The 18,650-nt window shown below is 37.1% G+C and overlaps 1 protein-coding gene and 1 pseudogene across 4 annotated transcripts; both read right to left on the bottom strand.

Annotated features, from left to right (window-relative positions):
- Positions 1-3,111: 3,111 nt before the first annotated feature.
- On the bottom strand, positions 3,112-4,458 carry LOC100067597 (adenylyltransferase and sulfurtransferase MOCS3-like; annotated as a pseudogene).
- A 1,804-nt stretch (positions 4,459-6,262) lies between these two features.
- LOC100066329 (UDP-glucuronosyltransferase 2B4) lies at positions 6,263-17,890 on the bottom strand. Of its 4 annotated transcripts, XM_070262389.1 has the most exons (7): positions 17,669-17,864; positions 17,104-17,373; positions 15,344-15,492; positions 12,734-12,865; positions 10,280-10,367; positions 9,468-9,687; positions 6,263-6,769 (listed from the first exon to the last, which is right to left on the bottom strand). In XM_070262389.1, the coding sequence occupies exons 2-7, from the start codon at positions 17,318-17,320 to the stop codon at positions 6,493-6,495; spliced, it is 1,083 nt and encodes a 360-aa protein (XP_070118490.1). In that variant the 5' UTR covers positions 17,321-17,373; positions 17,669-17,864; the 3' UTR covers positions 6,263-6,492. The 4 variants fall into 4 exon arrangements, 3 of the variants coding, with proteins under 3 accessions (XP_070118490.1, XP_001501629.1, XP_070118491.1); XR_011437103.1 differs by having other exon boundaries at positions 9,468-10,140; positions 17,104-17,890; XM_001501579.4 differs by having other exon boundaries at positions 17,104-17,890.
- Positions 17,891-18,650: the final 760 nt, after the last annotated feature.

Here is an 18,650-nt window from a genome sequence, read left to right as displayed (position 1 = left end):
AATTTGACTTCTTTTGAAAGACTAACCTATTTGCCATCATAAAGTATTTATCTTCTTTTTTACTAGTGCTCCTAGTCTGCTGAGTCTGATAGTAGTACAGGTACAGCATCTTTCTATGGTTACTGTTGGAATAGATATTTTCCTTCCTTTATACTAACTATCTTCTTATATACTTCTGTGTAAGCCTGTTTTGTAAACAGTACACATAGTTAGTTTTTGAAATCTAGTCTGATAATCTTTGTTTAAATGATTTAGTCTGTTTAGATTTGCTGTAAGTAGTGGCATCTTTACATTTCCATCTACTACCTTGTCTTGCATTTTCTTATCTATTTGTCCAACCTGCTTTATATTTCTTTTTCTATTTTTTCTTGCCCCATTTAAAAGTATTTTTAAATTCAATTGTACTACTGTTTTCTTCTTGATAATACATATTTAAAATATTCCTAGGGGATACCCTCCTTATCAAGTAATAATGCTGATAGTAGTAATAAAAACTGAATTGATGGTCTCCATGCTAGGCACTACACATTCCACACTATTTTCCTTTGGAATATGAAAAAAGTTAACTATTAAAGATTTATTTTATTAAAATTAAAATGTTTTCTGCTTGAAAGCACACCAATCAGTGAGAAATCAACCCCCAGAATCAGAGAATATATGTGCAAATCAAATGTCTGATAATGCACTTGTCTCCGTAAAATATTCTTACAGTCCAATAATGAGAAGACAAATAACCCAATTAAAAATTGGCAAAGGATTGAAATAGACCTTTCTCTAAGTAAGATAGATGAATGAATATAATGAAAAATCCTCAGCAAAATACCAGCCACTGAATCCAGCAGCACATAAAAAATTACACAGCATTTTCAAATGGGATTTATCCCAGAAATGCAAGGGTGGTTCAACAGAAAAAAATACGTATAATAATCCACATAAAGAAAATGAAGAGAAAAAAAACACATGGTCATCTCAATAAATATAGAAAAACATTTAACAAAATCCAACATCCTGTCATTGTGAAAATGGTCAACAAAGTAGAATTAGAGGCAAGTTCTTCAACATGATAAGTGTATGTACGAGAGCCCATAGGTAACATCATACTTAATTAGAAAATACTGAAAGCTTCCCCCTTAAGATGAGGAATGAAAAAAAGATGTCTACTTTCATCACTTCTACTCTACACTGTACCGGAAGTTCTTGCCAGAGCAATTAGACAAGAGAAAGAAATAAAAGTCATCCAGATTGGAAACAAGAAGTAAAACTATTTCTGTTCACAAATGATAAGGATTAATCTATATAAAATCCTGAAGGAGCCACAAACAAAAGTATTACAGCTAATAAAGTTATTCAGAAAATTTTCCAGATATGATATTAATGCACAAAAGTCCATGTATTTCTCTACACTAGCAATGAAAAATGCAAAAAGAACATAATTCTATTTACAATAGCTTCTAAAATGATAAAATATTTAGGATTAAATTTAACTATGGTGGTGCAATTTTTGTATCCTAAAACTTAAATATATTGCTGAAAGCAATAAAAGAAGACAAATAAATTTAAAGACATCCTATATCCACAGACCTGAAGACTTAATATCGTAAAAATTGCAATAACCTCCAAACAATCCACAGATTCAACACAACCCCTGCCAAAATTCCAATGACCTTTTTGCTAAAGTGGACAAATCAACCTTGAAATTCATATGGAATACCAAGGGGTCCTGAACAGAAAAGCCAATCTTGAAAAAGAAGAACAAAGTCCGTGGACTCATACTTCCTGACTTCAAAACCTCCTTCAAGTCCACAAAAGTCAAGACTGCCTTGGACAGATGTCAACATCAATGAAACAGATGTGAGAATACAGAAACATGCCTTCACCTTATGGTCAATTGATTTTTGACAGGAATGCCAAAACTCTTCACTGGGGAAACCACTGCTTTTTAAAATATGGTTGTGGGAATATTGGATATCCATATCCAATGCGAAAAAATGAAGTTGGATTCTTACCTCAGTTACAAAAATTAACTCGATATGAATCTAAACCCAAATGTAGGAGACAAAATTATATAACTGTTAGCGGACAGCAGGGGTAAACCTGGATCTTGCCTTTGACAACGGTTTCTTGGCTATGACACAAAAGCACAAGCAACCAAAGTAGAAATAGTTATAATTAGACCTCATGAAAATTAAAAACTCTAGTGCATCAAAGGACACTATCAAGAAAGTGAAAAATCAACCCACAGAATTAGAGAATACATTTGCAAATCATGTACCTGATAAGAGAATGTGTCATGAATACACAAGGAGCTCTTAGAGCTCAACAACAAAAAGACAAAACAACTCAATTGAAAGGTGGGTAAAGATTCTGAATACACATTTCACCAAGGAAGATATAAAAATTGTCAATAAGCAAATGAAAAGGGGCTCAATATCATTAGGCCTCACTGAAATGTAACTCAAAACCACAATGAGTTATCACTTTGCAACTACTAGGATGGCTAAAATCAAAAAAGTGGAAACAGGTAAGTTTTGGAAAAGAAATGAAGAAATTAGAAAACTCATATGTTGCTGCTAAGAACATTAAATGGTACGACCACTTTGGAATACAGTCTGACAGTCCTCACATGTTAAACCAGCTATTATCATGTACCCGGCAATTCTACTCCTAGTAAAACACGAAATCCTGACACTTACATTACATCTCACGTTTTCAGGGCACCTTTCAAGGACTGAAAACAGATGACAATTCTTAGAAACAGTATTATAACACATTCATAACTACATCAGCCAAGAAATTACAATAAAAAAGCCCCTTGTAAAAAGGAGGTCAGGTATTCACACATCAGGTAAAATTTCAAGCTCTTCTGTACAATACTGAAAAAAAAAGTAAATGAATGTATCTTTAATACTGTTTCTGAGAACTGCCTGGTGTTTTCAGCACTGAATGGGTGTCGAACACCTGAGATAAAATGATAATGACACGATTTTGTGTTTTAAACTGCAGATTATTTGCCTGTCCTGCTTTTTTCCCATCTTCCCCAATCAAAAAGCTCTCTAAATTGTGCCTTATATGACAATCCACCCATTTCTCAGGTCAGATTATACCAACCCCCTAGTACTTCAGAAATGTGCCATCCATTTTAGCATGAGGCCACCCACAACACCCTGGACTGTTAAAGAGATGAACTCTTGGGCTGAAGTCAAGGACTGCAGGGTCTTCAAGGCTTTCTGGGAGTCACTGCCTGGATTGCAAATCACATAAATGGGGAGAACTGCCCCTTCTGTGTGCCCTGCTTCCCTTTCTTGATTGTTTCTCTTAACAGTTTCAGGCTCTCTGTATCCCTCTGTTCCAAATATTTCAAAGGGATGTGTAGGCATGAGGGAGATGACAGATGTCCATGTCCATATGACGCCTGATGTGCACATTCCTTTAGGCCTTATGACCAGGAACAGGTTGGGTGATCCAGAATCTAGAGCTCGCTTAATATAAGTGAGAAAACCTCACTCCTCTTCTGGGCTCAGAAAATGCACTGGGCAGCACGTATTGGTGGCCAGGAGCCACTAGTCCTGCAGGTAGTGACAGCGGTTCTGCTCTCTGCAAGCCGGACAGTGAGGCTTGCAGCTTCTCAGCCTAATACAGCAGAAAGTCCTCCGAAGGCATCAAAGGGCAGCAGGCTGCCACTGTAACACAGGTCCAGACCTGTAGCGATCTTCAACACTTCCAGCCTCTGCAAGCAGCGCAGGATTCCAGTTACTACACCGAGCACCCCTCCATCTGCGCGATTGATCTCCATCTCCGCTGGGAGTGGTTAGAGAGAACGCTGCGTAGGCCAGGGTCGCCGTCGAAGTGGTAGACTGTGTTTTGGCCCTGGAAGCGCAGGGCGCTGGTCAACACGAGGGGCCGGCTGGCCAGCACAGAGGCATCCTTAGCCAGGTAGCGAGTGGGCACGCTGTCTCAGTGGTTAGCTACCAAGTGACAGCGGTGGACCAGGTCCAGAGCCCAGGGTGATGTAAGTGCCTGAGAGTAGCGCAGGCAACCCAGGGACGCATCAAGGCAGCGCAGCCAGGCTGTGGCCAAAAACACCTTGGGCTGGCATGTCAGTGCCTCCGCATGCAGCACTTGGCAGGCCAGGTTGCTCATTTCTACTAGCTCGTGGTCCACAAGGCCAGGGCGGCTACACCAACTGCCACCATGCCCACCACAGCCCACAGTACGGACGCTGTCCGCAGGCACAGCTGTCCGGGCACGGGAAGCGCAGGCAGGATTTTCTGCTGACTCTGGGTATAATCTTGTCTCCGGGCAGAGTGGCCTTCCGGGGCAGGGTGACACCACAACCAGCTGTTGTGGCTCCTGCTCCACCAGAAGAGCCGCCCTCAGTCTATGCTTCAGGGAGCTCAGCTCCTCCTCTTGCTGCACAGTTTCAGCCTGCAAAGCCGTGACTTCCTCCCTGGGAGCCATGGTGGCCTCTGTCTTCTCAGATTCTTATGTTTGATCTTTTGCGGGGAAATGATTTAGGGACTGAATTTACAGTCTCCTAAAATCAGTGCCTTTTGCTATCTTTTCTATGTTAGTGACAGTTTTACTCCTGTGAGTTGCCTGTTCACATGCTCCACCTATTTTCATATTGGACTGTCTTTCTGTTTGTGATTTTGATATTTCTCCCTGTACAATGTTTACCACCCTTTACCTGTTACATGTGATACAGGGCAAATTTGAGGAAAATTAATTAAGCCTATATGCATGATTTAATAATTTTATCTACAATGGCACTATTTAATTTCTATAAAAATGTGTCAATTATCTCGATGAGTCCTATGGAAACACCTGTGGTGAACTCTACCTGTAGATCTCCTAGCTTCAGAGTTTTAGTGTGTTTTTAAAATAAATTCACGCCTGATGCTGGAGAATGTTTGTTGTGAGACCTTGATGATGGACTTCCTGACCCGTAAAGATAGGTATGTTTCTGTCTCATGGTCCGCTTGGTTCCTAAAGTGATTCCCTGATGTGTATATTTCAGGAAGGCCTTGAGCATCCTTGTGGTTTGATTTACATATTCTCAAAACTTCGCATAATTTTTGTATTCTTTGCCTTGTTGTTGATTCTGATCAGTCATAGTGTGGCTAGGCCTAAAAGAAATTGGTGATTGTATTCTTTTTTTGTCATGCCAAAGGATTTAATGTTTCCATATTAGGTTAATGAGAGGGTCGAAACAATAGGCTTCTGAGGAAAGAGAGAAGGAATGAGACATAGTGATCTAGTGTGGTTGTATAGAATAAGAATCATTGTTTCAAACTGCCTTCAACAAACCATTGAATTGTTCACCATATTCGTGAGTAACTGAGTGACGTTGTGCCTTGTTTTTAAGAGTGGACATATATGTATAAATATATCTATAGATATATGTACACATACATTTGGAGAGAATGAAAATTCCAGAATTCGTTTAGAGTACAGGTTCTGTATTATCAAACCTTCAATTGGGACCTTATATCCTCTATCAAAGGCTAAAACAAATGTGAAGGTAACCAGGTGAATCTTTTAAAAGGGCTATGAGGTAAAGAGAATAAGCTAGTGAAACCAAAGTCTTTCTAATAGCTCAGTTGTATAATAGGAAGCAGGTAGCAGTTGTTATATTTCTAAAACAACATATATTCCACTGGGCAGGGTGTTAAACTGGATGAAGGCAAACATCTTGTCATGTCTTTAGGCAAGGAGTGATGCTGAGGCTGGATGCACAGTAAATGCCAAGCAGCATTATTCGTCTCTTAAAGAAAATAGAAGGGTGAATCATTTTACGCAATTCTAACTATTGAGTAGTTTCTTTAGCCAAAGATAAAATTAACAAAATCTGCACCAGTGAAAATAGCCTGAGTATTTGCACAATAATATTGATATTGTGAATACTCTGCTTGCTTTTATGTTTTTGAGGAAACTCAGCCCTCAGCTAACATCTGCCAATCCTCCTCTTTTTTCTGAGGAAGACTGGCCCTGAGCTAACATCCATGCCCATCTTCCTCTACTTTATATGTGGGACGCCTGCCACAGCATGGCTTGATGGGTAGTGCCATGTCCCCACCCGGGATCCGGGCTGGCGGATCCCAGGTCGCCAAAATGGAACGTGTGCACTTAACTGCTGCGCCACCTGGCCGGCCCTGCAAATACACTGCTTGATGCTTGTGTCCATGTGTAATGTTTGAAACACAATTAAGTTCAATAATTTTCTTTTGGTATAACTTTTGCATTAGAATAATTAATGTCAATATACCCATATAGTTTTATTTTTATTTAATTTTTGCCTCTTCTCTTTGGCATGCTGTATTTCTAACTCTTAAACAGACAGTACATCACTTGAAAACAAATTTTCATCTGAGAAGTTAAATTATGAGGTTGTTTTGTCTTAAGAGGAAGGGATCTTTACATCACAACTTCTTGCTGGAATTAACTGGGGGAGTCCCATCTGTGAGGCATCCCAGCTTCAGGCCTCCAATACAACTACTCCCTTTTTTCCTTCTTTTCTGTTTTTGAAAACTCCCAGCAACACACCAGACATTTTGAGATGACAAATACAGCAGTTGCCACACAGGCCAGCAGGAACCCAATCACATCCAAAGAGTGGTACTGGAACCAGTTGAGGTCGTGGGAGGCTGGCCGCAGGTGTTTGGCTCTTTTGTGGCGCATGACAAACTCGATCCAGAAGACTGCTCGATCTAGAGGCTTCATTGGTTGGTCATGTTGAATTCTTGATAATTTCATAGCATTCTCTTTATAGCTAAAGGAGAAACACAAAGATAGCAGCATTGAAAGGAAGTTAATTTGCTTAAGCACATCATTCACATGAAAGGTTTTTGAAGTGCCATATATATGATTCAAAATAAGTGCCATAGAATTGCAGAAGATGTATGTGTTTACTTGGGTCTTCATAGACAGTTCAGTTTTCAAGTTGAAATTCTCTGATGACTAACATTTTAAAAAGTGAAGATGAAGATCAGGTGGGAAAGTTAAATCCTTTCTTGCAGAGGAAATGATAGGAGCCATTCTAAGGACTATAAGTCAGATGATGAATGCAATTTTAGGATGATGCTCTTGAAGTTTCTAAAGAGGAATTGTGTCACTGAGCTGTGTTCCCACCTCAGCACCTTTGCACTTTGTGTGCCCTCTGCCCCTCTCCTTGAGCACTCTTCCCTGCAACACCCCAAGGCTTGCTTCCTGCTTCTGATGGAGGCAAGAGCTTCTGTGTCACATCTCAGACAGGCTCTTCCTGGCCACCCTAATAGCAGCCCTAGGCACTTCTTCTATATTTTTCTTTTTTCTTCTATTTGATTTCTAGATTTCTAAATACATTTTGTAAAATATACCTTTAATTTAAGTAAAAAATATAGAAGAAAAATGCACATATCCTAAGTGAAGAGCTCAAAATTTCGTAATCAGCTAGACTATCATCCTGAATTGAACATTAAATGAACCTACCACCTACATATTTGCATCGCATACCAGAAGCTACTGGAAGCCCCCCATTCTCTTGGACTTTTTAGTCACTAATCTCTTCTACAAATTAACTGCTATTATTATTTTAACCACATAGGTTAATTTTTCTGCTTCATTTATTGGAATAAGATAGTAATATTCATTCATTTTTGTCATTTCTGTAGCAGTTGCTGGTGAATTCCATTGCTGTATAGTATCCAGTGTCTGACACTACTACAAGTTATCTCTTCATAATGATCCATGGACATGTGGATTGTTAATAAAATTTTGGCCACTTCTACTAATGCTGATGTAAATATTGTTTTAAATATGTTTTGGTTTACATATCTATACTTTTGTGCCTAATTGCTAGAAGGGAATTGCAGAGAAGATGGTGCACGTATGATTATAATTTCTTTATTGATTCTGAATTATTTAAAAATGTATTGCTTAATTTTCAAAATTTAGAATCTTTTTAGTTCTTTTTCTTTGATGATTTCTAACTTAATTCTTATCTGGCCAGATAATATGCTCTTTAAAATTTGAAAATTTTCGAAGTCTTAGTTTTGCCTCAGCATGTGTGGTCAATTCCATTGATTATTCTATATGCTGTTGAAAAACGTGTTTTCATCATTCTTATATATGTATAATATAATAGATATATCAAATAGTTTACATTTTAAAATTGTGTTCCTCAAACCTTTTAGGTACTTATGTATTTTGTCATCTTTTTCTATATCATAGAAAAAATTCTTTAAACATCCTATTATGACTACAGATTTGTGTGTTTTATTTTTATTTTTGTCTACTTTTGCTTTATTTATTTGGAGGATTCATTAGTAGGTGCTACAAATGAATAATTTGTATTCTTTTGCAGAATTAACCTATTTATCAAAATGAAGTGTTTTTTATTTTAGTAGTATTTCTGGTCTACTGTGTCTGATTTTATTACAGTTATACATGTTTCTAAGTTACTGTTGAAATAGATCTTTTCCTATTTCCTACCTTTGTACTTACAATTTTCCTATACTGTTCTATTTAGGCATCTCTTGTAAATAGTATGTATAGTTAGTTTTGAAAATCCATTCTGACAATTTTGTTTTTAAATGATTTAGTGTGCTTGGATTTACTGTAAGTACTGACATCTTTACCTATATTCACACAAAAGCATATATAGCAATATTCGTAATAGCCAAACGTGGAACAACCAAAATATCCATGAAATGTTAAATGGGTAAGTAAAATGTGCTGTGTCCTTATCATAGAATATTACTCAGCAATACAAAGCTACGACAAGGCAGAAAGTCAAAAATATTATCCTATGTGAAAGAAGCCGGTTGCAAAAGACTATATATTGCATGATTCCGTGTGTATGAAATGTCTAGAAGGGCTAATCTGTAGAGACAGAAAGCTGATTAATGGTTACTTGGGCAGGGGGGAATAGGTCGTGACTTCTAAGGCATGTCACATTTCTTTTGTGGTGATGAAAATATCCTAAATTTATATTATTGTGATGGTTTCATAGCTCTATAAACATACTACATATATTTGAATTTTATAATTCTATAGTATGTAAATTATATCACATTATAAAATCTGCTAAAACAATAATAATAAAAAGCAATTTTTGATATAAAGAGATTTACAATATCAGAGATGTTACCTACTGAATTGAAAGAATTTATATTTCTACTAGTTCATCATTCTTTCCTTCTCAAGTTCTATCGTGTTCTAAAAAATGTGTCCTTCTTACAATTACCTATGTAACTTTATATTATTTGAAGAGAAAATTGTTGCCCCAGTTGGTTACTTATTAAATCTATAGAGTTAAAATACAGGTTTGAAATAAATGTTTGCATGAAAATAAAAGGAGATTTAAGAATGGTTAAATCATATTAATAATTTCATAATTAGCCTCTTGAAAATGGGGTGAAATTCATACTCGTCATTGGCAGAAGAACCTATCTGTTAATACAATCTATTAAAAAAATTATGATACTTACGATGGGTCATGCATGACTGTCTTCAGTGCATTGAGCAAATCTGTACTTGACATTATAGTGAAGTCCAGTCTAACAGCTGCTCCCTTGGTCTTCATGTGAGCAACATTATCAGGTTGATCCGCAAACAAAGGAATGCCCACCATAGGAATCCCGTGGTAGATCGCCTCATAGATGCCGTTGGCTCCACCATGAGTTACAAAGGCTTTGGTTTTTGGATGACCTAGGATTGGGTGAATTTCAGCACAGTAATAAGTATAAGTCTTAGGATAAAATGAGAGTAGGGCAATATAAGACACTGAAAGAGGCCTTGTTTTCTAGATAACTGATTATTATACACATGTAACTACATTAAAATGTCTTTCAGAGCTCAGAGGACAAAGCACCTAAATCTGCTGGAGAGGTTAGTAAAGGCTACATAGAAGATTGGTGTATTACTTGAGACTTTAAAAATGAATACAAGATGCCAAGTGGACAAAATTGAAAGAGAACATGTTGGATAAAATAAGAATGGATGGGAAATAAAAAAGAGACGGAGATATGTCAGAATATATTCTCTTAATGAAATAGTGAAGTCACTGAGTCTGATAAGCAGCGTGTCAAGGCAGCAGGAAGTTGATGGTGGTGGTGCAGGAATCGGTGGAAGGAAAGGTATGCTTATCCTTTCTCCCTAGGACTGGAAAATAAATACAAGAAAATTAATTTTTATTTTTGAGGTTTCCAGTGATAAATGTTCAATAAAGTTGTTTCCTGCTGAACTCTTATCATCTGGTTGGAGTTACTCTCATTTCAGTGTTTGTTTTCCAGAGTCTTACCGAGAAGGTCATTCTGGGGGATCCACTTATAGAGCCGAGTATTTGGCCCTAAGGTATCTGGTTTCTTGCCATCAAATCTCCATATAACCTGTTGGAGTAAAGAAAATGCCTTATTCCATGAGTCAAACTTCTAAGATGTAGCGTGTTAGAATTGAATAGATTAAGAGACCTCTAGTTAAACCTGTTCATTTTGACAGATGAGGAAATGAGGACAAGAGAAGCTAAGTAATGAGAACTACTAACACTGATGTAAGGGGAACACTCATATTTCATGTAGTTATTTTATATTCAATCAAGTATGAATGCAATCATGATGTTACATACCTGGGTTAGACAAATGAGATTTTCAATGACCAATTCAAGCACATAAAAATGTTTTAGGCATTCATTATAATTACACTGGAAAAATTTGCAAATTACTAATCATCTGCTAATTTAACTATGTATTATACTAGTTCTCAGCTTCCAAATTTAACATTAGCCTGCTTATTTCTTTTTGAGTTTTGGGAGAAGTGACTTACTTATGTCCACTTGTTCCAAAAGCTATTTCATTAGAATTTTACATCTTTTGATTTACAAAAATGGAAATGTATGCAAACAGCTAATTATGAGAACAAAGTAATTCTGATTAGTAACAATTTATTATTAATAATTAGTAATTTCTGCTTGGTAAGTATGTTTAGCTTCTTTTAAATTACGATTAATCCTGTTACTCCCAAGAAAAATTTCAAGTAGTTCTTTTATGTGAATCCAGAGTATTATTATTATTGCTGGGTTTGAAAATTTAATGATGTGATACAATGCATTGACAGCATTGATTAACATGGTTTTCTATAGCCAAGCCATTTTCAAGTCCAGTACGAAAATTAGTTACAGATTTTGCAATTCCCATGCAATCCTCATAAGCTAGATTCTAAATTACCAGTGGTTAACACCTATGTGCTATGTGAACCTTAGAGCAACTTCGGTTCTCAGCAAATTAGCATAGATGATAAGCATAAAACCATCAGTTAGGAAACTAAAAAGTGGTTCCCAAATACACAGAGACTCCAGGTATGTTCTATGTATTAGAAATAATTAACTACCATATGTTATGGAGAAGGGGCATCTGAAAGTTTCCCACGCTAGCCTGGCTTCTAATTGACTCCTTTCTCCTTCGCCTATATTCCCTTCTCCTGTGTTCCCTTCTGCTTCTTCATTCGAGAGGAATTATTATTCAGATGGATTAGAAACAGAGTCCTCGCAAGTCCACATTTTATAAAAGACAGGGTCACCTTGGGGCTGGCCCCGTGGCCGAGTGGTTAAGTTCGCGCGCTCCGCTGCAGGCGGCCCAGTGTTTCGTTGGTTCGAATCCTGGGCTCGGACATGGCACTGCTCGTCAGACCACGCTGAGGCAGCATCCCACATGCCACAACTAGAAGGACCCACAACGAAGAATATACAACTATGTACCGGGGGGCTTTGGGGAGAAAAAGGAAAAATAAAATCTTTAAAAAAAAAAAAAAAAAAAAAAAAAAAAAAAGACAGGGTCACCTTAGGGGCTGACGCACCTCCACCCTTTCTTTTATGTTTTCTTGCTACAAACTTTAGCAGGGCTCAGTCCACAAGGGCAGTTTTTCCTCTTTCCTTTTTTTCCTGTTGTTTTTCTCTCTAGATCATCATGGCTGAATAGGTACCTGAATGCAGGTAGGTGAGCCTTCACCATCCTTTCTCTGTATAGCTCCCTGAAAAGCACGTTGAACAGGCCTATTCTGAAGCTGAGGGGAAGTAAAAGAAGCCTGGATTACCTGGCAAGCCTAAACTTCAGGATGCCTTTCAGACTGTTATCATTTCTTGATTAATGTTAGTGTTAAAATTTACCTCCTTTCTTTCTTTCCTTTTTTTTTTTTTTTGTTGAGGAAGATTTGTCCTGAGCTGACATCTGTGTCAATCTTCCTTCATTTTGCATGTGGATTGCCGCCACAGCATGGCTGACGAGCAGTGTATGTCTGTGCCCGGGATCTGAACCTGTGGACCTGGGATGCTGAAGTGGATTGTGCTGAAGTTAACCACTACAAGATGGGGCCAGCCCCTAACTGTTTTCTGGGAACATCTGTAGCATGTATAGTGCCCTCGGGAATCCTGCAAGGGAAAGGAGCAAATGACAGGGTGGAATTTGATGATATCTTTACCTGCTTGCAGTATCAGTATAATACCCAAACTTCACGCTGCATCTGTTAGATATATTTGTATCTGATCTCAATGTTAATGCCAAAATTGTCAATCAAAAACACCCTATGCACTGTTGGCACCTGCCAAATATACTTTCGCTTTGAAACTCATTTTTGAGATAAATTGGATCTATCATAATACAGTGTAGTTTACCTTTCATGTAGGAAATTTCTGTAACCAGATCCTTTTCAAAATTTAACAGATGCATTAAATAGTTGTCCACTATAAACTACTGTATCTTACCTTTTGTGGAATCTGGGCAAGGGCTGATGCAATCACATTGGCTCTTTCTTCTGTCATGCTACTGACCATTGACCCCAGACTAAATACCACAATACCATTTTCTCCAGAGCTCTGGGCAAACTCTTCTATTTCCTGTGAAGAAATAATTTGCTCCATCATAAAAGAGCATCACCACAGTAGACATTATTGAAAGGATTGCTACAAACAACTAAGGAGAGAAAATCACCTATTGTCAGGAATTGCTATAGTAGTGCCTATTTATTTTTAATTGTGGTAAAATATACATAATATCAAATTTGCCATCTTAACCTTTCTTAAGTGTACATTTCAGTAGTATGTACATTCTCATTACTATGTAACCAACCTCCAGAACTCTTCACCTTGCAAATTGAAACTATACCCATTTTACAATAATTCCCTGGCAACTGTCATTCTTTCTGCTTCTATGAATTTGACTAGTCTAGATAAATTATATAAGTGAATTATGTGGTATTCGTCCTTTCGTGAGTGCCACATTTCACTTAGAGTAATGTCCTTGAGATTCAGCCATGTTGTAGCCCGTGTTAGAATCTGCTTCAATTTTAAGGCTGAGTTGTATTCCACTGTGTGTAAATTCCACATTTTGTTCATTAATTCATCTGTTGATGGATACTTGGGGTGCTTCCACATTTTGGCTCTTGTGAATAGTGCTGCTATGCAGATGGCTGTGCATATATCTCAGTGGGATCCTAATGTCAATTGCATTTGATAAATGCCCAGAAGTGGAATTGCTGTACCTTACGGTAATACCACGCTTAATTTTTCTGGGAACCTCCATTCTGTTTTCCTCAGTGTTTGTTAATAATAGATCTAATCCCTCAGTTCCTTTGGAATGGTACCATTGATATGAGATTAATTTCCTTTATTGTGTATATTTGTGCAAATATGTTTGTGTGTATAAGCAAGAAGTGAAATACAGCCAGTACACAGTAGTGCAGAGGAAATGGTCTTAGATAATATAATACCTAGACTCTTCATTTATACTGTTATTAATTACTGTTAGATATTCTTGTAAGCAGGTTACAGAACAGAATCTTAACTCTTGATTCTTTATCATTATAGTTCTACTAAGTTACTTGTTTTGTTCTAGGCAGATTTTCTCTAGAATTATTTTAGTTTAGTTGTTAGTATTTTCTTTCTCTGACTATGAGCACTATGAAAATTTTGTATGAGTGTGATGACTTTACATCTTTTCCTCTCAGCTCTGTAATAATTTATACTTCACCTTAACCTTTGTCAGTATTTCTCAAGCTCCCCCTAAATCACTCATTAAAGGCTGGACAATTGCTGATGAGTAATCTCAGACTCATCAGACAAATGTGTCTGATATTACTGTTTGGAGTTTCCATGAAATAGCCCTAAGATTCCTATTTATAATCCAGAAATATACATGTATATTACTTATTTGAGTGACCATATTTCTGGTTTGTTTATGTATGACAGCTTTTGCCCTGAAATCATATTGTAAAAAGGATGCCCTAGTCGAATATGCTATGTGTAACTGACAGTGATTGGCCCTCATCACCTCCTTGAGTCCCCCAGGGAGCAGCTGGCCCACAGTGGGAGAGATACAGCAGGCTTTCTGCAGCACAGAGCTGGTCACCCTCTTGCCTGGAATGGTTTCAAAATTATTCTGACTTGTCTTCCCACATTCTTGCCTATTTAAAATCAATATGTTACTTTCAGAACTGGAATAATTCCTAATGGCTCACTATACCAAAGAAACAAATGTAGAAGAGCCAAAAGTTTCTGGATATCTTGTCAAAACTGCAGTCATCCTGTTTGTGGTCATTCTGTTTTAAATTCATTATTTGTCCGCTTGTCTCTGGAAATTAGTGACACAACCCTTCCAGTATAAAGAGCATACTTTCTGATCATAATCATTATTGTTCTATGATCCCTATTGGATATTTTTTAGCATTGTGGTCTTTCCGTAGTATAATAATTTCCACACAGTTTTTATTACATGCTTATATTCTATGTTTCCAAGTAGAATGTGAGGTGTGTATGTGGGAAAATTGTGTCTGCTTCTCTGCATATCCAGCACATAGCTCTGGACTATGCTAGTCACTTTAAGAATATTCTTTGAGGGCCAGCGTTGGTGGCCTAGTGGTTAAGTTTGGTATGCTCCACTTTGGTGGCCCAGGCCTGGTTCCCGGGCAGGGACCCACACCATTTGTCTGTCAGTGACCATGCTGTCATAGCGGCCCACATACAAACAGAGGAAGGTTGGCCATAGATGTTGGTTCAGGGCAAATCTTAGCCAGCAAAAAACAAAAACAAGAATATCTTTGAATGTGTGACTGATGCTGTCTTATATGTTGAATAATGGGGTCTTAATTTAACAGATCCTATTCCTAAACTCTTCCAGGTATAATACTTTATTCTGAGATGATAATGAAATGCAGAGTCTTGTAATGGTATTGAAATATATGAGTTTCTAATTAGTAGGTCACTTTACCCAGCTTCCCATATCACTCTCACTGTAATCAAACATTCTAAATTAAGATCAGAGAATCGTTTCTATTGCAAAAGCAAAGTAAACCAACCACACAAACAAGAGTACGTTACCTTAGGCAGGGGTTTGGCAGGTTTGCAGTGATATCCTCCAATAAATTCAAAATGTGGTAAGACTGGGTGAGGAAATTCAAAGTCCCAATAGTTTCGAACAAGCCACATTTCAGCTTTCCTCATTAACTCAATTAATGTAGTGCGTCTTCCTGAAGGGAAAAAAGCAAACAAAAGTTAAGGAAATGAGAGTTTTGTAATGTGAATATACCAGGTAATTTTCTGAAAAGAGCTTGGAATGACGTAGCCAAAGATGTTGAAAAGTGTCTGTGGTTTCACAACACAAATGTGTGTGTGTATACAAACAATATACATGTTTTATATATTTTATTTATATATATACAACAAAGTGTAAGAGACTGTCATCTATAACATCACATCAGTGCATTCAGAATTATGAACAGTTATTAAACTTAAGCCACTAAAGAATTAAACATGCATTTGCTTACTCTGTAAAGCTGCAGAAGCAATTGATGCAAATGTTAACAGTGATTTCAACTGGTCCATCAACTCACCCTGCCATACCCATGGAACGCATTTGCCTAGAGCACTAAGTCTAGTTTCTACAGTTGAGCAAGCTGTTTCCTCGATCCTGGGTTTTCCAAGTAAACTGTGAGGCTTTTGAAAGTATAGCTGCTCCTGCATTTGGTTCATGTCAGGAGCTTGATAATATATGTGTACTAAATAAATGGCTTTGCAAAAAATAGCTGGAAAGTTTTCGTAAAGTATGGAAATAGATGTGCTCACCCTTAACTGTGGCTCATTTGATCTTTAATGGAGAGACATAGTTTTTAAAAAATATGGACTAGTAACTTGTATGTCCACCTTTTGACAAAACTCTGAGCCTTGAAAATAGATGATTAGTAAGTACTTGGGGAAGGAATGTGTAATCATTAGAAACTCTAATTATAGGTTCATGTATCTGAGATAGTGTCATTATATCTTTCAATTGTGAAGGACTCCTTCAGGTAATATGGCAAAATAGTTTATTTTTTAAGTGAATCTAAACTAAATAATGGGAAATAACTTCCTCATGGATCCATACACTGTCATGCTAGAAATATGTTACTCCTCAATCTTTGTCTCCTTTCATCGATATTTAGTGAAATTTCTAATGACTTTTATTAAAGATGAAAAAATTTGTAGTAAAATTGATATCTAGGATGATTAAGCAGAGCAAAGAGGATTTTTAGGGCCGTGAAACTACATTATGATATTGTAATGGTGGACACATGACATTATAATTTTGTCCAAAATCAAAGAATGTACAACACCAAGATAGAACCCTAATATAAAATATGGACTTTAGGTGATAATGGTCTGTCAATATCATTTCATCAACTGTACCAACATCTCCTGTAGGGGATGTTGATAACAGGGGAGGCAATGCATCTACGGGAACAAGGTGTATATGAGAAATCTCTACTCAATATTGCTCTGGACTGAAAACTCCTCTATGAAATAAAGACTCTCACAAACAAGTAAACAAGAATGGATATGTAATTGCTTAACGAACTCCTCAGTGCTTTAACTTTTAGTTTATGATTTCCTGGAGTGTTCTGTACTAGTAATGGACTATGGCATTCTAATTGACCCTATAATTTAAGCATTTCCATAATATTTGTTAGTTTGGGAGATCATTTTGTACTTGTCTTTCAACACTTCACTTATAAAAGACAATTTCCTCTGACTTTATACAAACTCACCTTCCAAGGTGCTAGGAAAATTAGGACTTCAAGCTACCACCAAAAATCATGACTTACCTAATACTTCACTGTAAAATTGATCCCACTTCTTCTCATTAAATGTTTGGAACCAAAACTCAAAATAAAGCACATATAACATATTTTTTACCCTCTCCATGAATGTCATTTGATCACTTAATTCTGACATAACAACAGGTACATAGGATGGAGGGAATGGAAGTCCTCCACTATATTTTTCAATTTTATGGCCTGGAACGAAGCGGAGACTGTACATTAAAGGTATTTTCAGTAGCTCAGCCAGCAGCTCACCACACGGTCCAACGGCATCTGCGAGAACCAGATCAAACTTTGATTCTTGTAATTTTCTTACAAGTTTTTTGTTCAAAACTACATCTTTACAGAGCTTTAGAGTAGAATCAGAGTAATCCCAAATGACTCCTTGCATTAGCGAAAAATGTTCCCAAACTGGTTCTTTTGGCAGATGTATCAAATCGTCAATAATTTTTCTGAAAATACCCTCATATTCATGTTTTGTATAAGATGCAGGATAAATCTCAAATTTAATAGCAGATGGTTTGTTGGGATCAACGAGAATCGAAGCTGAAGACGTCAGAACACTCACTTCATGACCTCTCTGGACAAGTTCATCCAGGATTGTCTTCATATTGATCCAATGGCTGTATTCTGTGGGCCATACCAGCACCTTTCCAGCACTCCCAGGGCTAAAGTAACAACTCAGTTGTAGCAACAGCAGAAGTGAAATCCATTCCAGAGACATGTTGGTGGAATGCAATGCTTCCTTTCAAATTGCTGATCCCTTGTACCATTGCTCAGGCTTATATTCAAGGAGAAATCAATCAAGAAGTTAAAATATAACTCCTACAGCTCAAAGTAAATAGATGACCTGGACAATCAGAGAATTTGGACAGCAAGTGGAAAAAGCAAAGTTAGATGACTTTGTTTGTATACGTGTGTTTAATATCTGTTTTATAAGTAAAAGCGTTACTATCTGCTAAGAGGTGATGCTCTTGTATGTGTAAGTCGCTGTATTTGGAAGATTGTCAAGAGCAGTGGCAAGTGAGATGCAATTGTGTCTGCAGTCTTGTTGAACTTTAAAGTATACAATTCAATAGTTCATAGTATATTCACAGAATTGTGCAACCACCACAAAAATCAATTGGAGAGTATTTTCCTCATCTATAAATAAACCGTTACCCTTTAGATGGAACTCCCTATTCTCAGCCTCCCCCAAGCCACATTCGACCATCATTGTAGCTTCTGTCTTTAGATTTGCATATTCTGAACATTTCCCATAAGTGGAATCCTGTAATATGTGGTCTTTTCTGACTGACTCCTTTCATTTAGCATAACGTTTTAAAGGGTCATCCATGTTGTAACATGTCAGGGCTTCATTCCTTTTCATTGGCAAATAATATTCCATAGTATCAATATCCCATATGTTGTTTACTCATTCATAAATTGATCAACATTTTTTTGCATTTTCTGGCTATTATGAATAATGTCATTAATATTTTCGTGAAAGTTTTGAGTGGACATGTTTTCCTTTCTCTTGCCTATATAGCTGGAAGTAGAATTGCTGGTTC

The sequence above is a fragment of the Equus caballus genome, chromosome 3 (assembly GCF_041296265.1).
Source record: "Equus caballus isolate H_3958 breed thoroughbred chromosome 3, TB-T2T, whole genome shotgun sequence".
Taxonomy (NCBI): Eukaryota; Metazoa; Chordata; class Mammalia; order Perissodactyla; family Equidae; genus Equus; species Equus caballus.
The sequence above is the reverse complement of the archived record's forward strand: the minus strand, read 5'-3'. Positions and strand labels throughout refer to the sequence as shown.